Source organism: Quercus suber, unplaced genomic scaffold (assembly GCF_002906115.3).
Source record: "Quercus suber isolate HL8 unplaced genomic scaffold, Cork oak 2.0 scaffold_60, whole genome shotgun sequence".
In the NCBI taxonomy this organism is placed as follows: Eukaryota; Viridiplantae; Streptophyta; class Magnoliopsida; order Fagales; family Fagaceae; genus Quercus; species Quercus suber.
Window position 1 is genome coordinate 1,847,535 of NW_027069525.1, and position 3,234 is coordinate 1,850,768.

The window sequence follows — 3,234 nt, forward strand, 5'->3', positions numbered from 1 at the left end:
GCGAAAATGCATCTCAGGCCAGTGAAGAGAGAGTCGAGACCGCAGTTAGTGAGAGACAGAAAGAGGGAGAGGACAATGCCAGAAATTAATAAAGTCAGTGAACCATGTGGAATTGACATGATTCTAGAAATCAGCTAAAATGGAAAACTCATACAATTTTACGCATCAAAATAGTAAATGCCGATACATAGTAATCGAATTCACGAGAATACATCAATTCTCAAAAATCTAAGATATGATACAATATAAATACTTTAATTACTCTTAATTGAGATACATCAATATTTTATGTACATATCTTAATATTCAATTCGAAACATAAATTAGAGGATTACAATTCTCTCCATTTCAATCAAATTGCATAATTTTTTTTAGTTTAAATTAAATATCATAAAATTTAAAAGTACAGTTGGTATCACGTTATTTAAGTTAATACCCTATTAGATAAAAGATACAAAATCACAACTCTCATTCAAATGCATACTAAAATGAGTGTTTTTCTGTCTATGTAATAATAACTAATTATTTAGAAGCAATTAATTTGCTACTAGTTGAAGTATTCATGCTTATTCTAGTGGCTAGTATTATTAGTTTGTCTTTTCCAAAACAATTTGATGTTAGTCTATCCAAATATCTGAAAAGTCAGACCATAAAAAATGACAGAACAACTGACTAGAAAAGCAAGTATAGAACCCTAGTAAACATTTTCTTCTATATAAAGGTTGTCATTGGTTCTTCCTAACTCATAAACCCATAAGCCATAACCAGTATTGCAATGGCTACTTCAACTCGGTCTTGCTCATTTTTGTTTACTCCTGCTTCTACTTCTGCTTCTTCCTCTACTTCCCACTGTTTTCACCTACACCAAAGATGACTGTAACATATTGCTGAAATCACCGGCTATAGTTACAGACCAAGGAATTAATCCATTATTCATGTCACGCTCAGGTGAATTTGCCTTTGGATTCCGCGGTATTAAAATCAATGAGAAAGAGAATCAATACTTGCATGCTGTTTGGTTTAACAGCAACACAAGGTTCTGAACTGAAGCTGTCCAGCAAAAATGAGTTTGTTCTCAATGATCCTCAAGGCAAAGAGTTATGGAAGGCTCCAAGGAACGGTTCCAAATCCAGTTGTGCGGCTATACTGGACAATGGGAACTTGCTGACTTTAGATGAGCAGTATAATTCTATATGGGAAAGCATCAAAGAGCCTACTAACACAATCTTGCCTGGCCAAATACTGTACATGAAAACCACACTCAGGTCTCGAGAATCTGAGGCGAACTATTCTGATGGCCGCTTCAAGCTTTCTTTACAGCGGGTGGCAATTTGGCACTTTCTTATTTGTTGTCTGAAAACAATGAGAGAGTTTATTTTGCCACAACACTGCAACGGGGATTAATATTGAACTTTACTGAGGCCGGATACATGTTTATCCAAGATGCGAACAGTTCAACCAACATCTACAACCTTACCAAGGAAGATCCAGGCTCAAAAGAAACTTTCTACCACATGGCTAGAATTGATGTTGATGGAAGCTTCAGAGTATACAACACCCCAGAAATGGGGACACCCCAAGTAGTGGGAATGAGAGTTGTTCTTCATCATGGATTGAAGTGCAAAGCATTCCCAATGATATTTGTGGTACATTAATTGATGTTGTTGCTGCTGGAGGTGGGTTCTGTGGACCCAATGGACATTGCCGTACCCCAGTTAATTCAAATGGGCCAGCATTTTGCTCATGTCCTGATGGATTTTCTCCCTTGGACCAATCCAAAAAAGTGGTAGGCTGTAAACCAGATTTTCTATTGCCCAGCTGCCAAAATGGAAACCAGAAAACAGATCATGTACGGTTTAAACGGGTTCTAAATGTGGAGTGGCCGTTCTCAGATTACGTCCTTGTTTGAGGGGTTGATGAGAAACAGTGTACACAGCTATGCCTTGACGATTGCTTGTGTGTTGTGGTCATTTATGAAGGTAACGAAAATGCATGTTGGAAGAAGAAGTTTCCTCTGTCCAATGGAAGATATCGTGAAAGTAATACTAGCATAGTTCTCATCAAGGAAAATATAGGTTCAGATAAGAAAGACCAGTCCATGGTAGTTGTCTTGGCACTACTCCTTGGCAGCTCTGTATTTCTTAATATCCTATTCTTCATAGCTAGTATTGTGGCTTTTGTCTTGTACCGCAAAAGGCTGAATTCACGGTGGAATATTGATAGCACGCTTGCAACAAATGTTAGAAGCTATACACATAAAGAGCTCGAAGAAGCAACTAGTGGCTTCAAACAAACAGTGGGAAAAGGTGCTTCTGGAACTGTTTATAAAGGGGTCCTTCCATCAGATTCTAAAAGATTTGTTGCAGTCAAGAAGTTAGGGAAGGTGGTAGAAGAAGGTGAGAAGGAATTCAAAACAAAAGTGAGCGTGATCGGTCAAACTCATCACAAGAATTTTGTTCGTTTGCTCGGTTATTGTGATGAGGGGCAGCTCTGGCTTCTAGTATATGAGTACATAAGTAATGGCTCTTTAGCTAGCTTTCTCTTTGGGATATCCAGACCTCATTGGAACCAAAGAGTGCAAATTGCTTTTGGAATAGCACGAGGCTTAATGTACTTGCATGAAGAGTGCAGCACCCAAATCATCCACTGTGACATAAATCCTCAAAACATACTCTTGGACGAGTACTTTACGCCAAGGATTGCTGATTTTGGATTAGCAAAGCTTTTGTTGGCAGAACAAACTCGAGTAACTCATACAGCAATAAGAGGGACATTTGGATACTTTGCACCTGAATGGTTTAGAAAAGCATCCATTTTGGTTAAGGCTATGTTTACAGTTTTGATGTGATGTTACTAGAGATCATTTGTTGCAAGTCTAGTGTTGCGTTTGCGTTGGGAGAAGAAGAGGCATTGATATGAAGAAGCCAGAAAGACTTGTGATTGTGGCGATTTGGTGTATTCAAGAAGATCCTTTACTGAGGCCCTCAATGAAAAAGGTAACACAAATGCTTGAGGGAGTGATTGAAGTTTGTGTGCCCCCAAGCCCTTCATTGTTTACTTCTTCTCCGCCTTCATTAAAAAACTAGCTCATCTCGAGTTTTCATTGCCCATACTTGTGACCATTTGTGATAAATGATAGCAGGCAACTTTGTACATCTATATTCATCTAATTTTCAAATATTTTGGTTTAGGGTTGTTATTTCCTTGATTTTAGGTTAAACACTTTTTTAGTCA

General features: G+C 38.1%; 1 protein-coding gene across 1 annotated transcript; it reads left to right on the top strand.

Moving 5' to 3' along the window:
- The first annotated feature begins 984 nt into the window (after nt 1-984).
- On the top strand, nt 985-2,848 carry LOC111988564 (G-type lectin S-receptor-like serine/threonine-protein kinase LECRK3). Its single transcript, XM_024020359.1, has 3 exons — nt 985-1,326; nt 1,547-1,793; nt 1,980-2,848. The coding sequence occupies exons 1-3, from the start codon at nt 985-987 to the stop codon at nt 2,846-2,848; spliced, it is 1,458 nt and encodes a 485-aa protein (XP_023876127.1).
- The last annotated feature ends 386 nt before the right edge of the window (nt 2,849-3,234 follow it).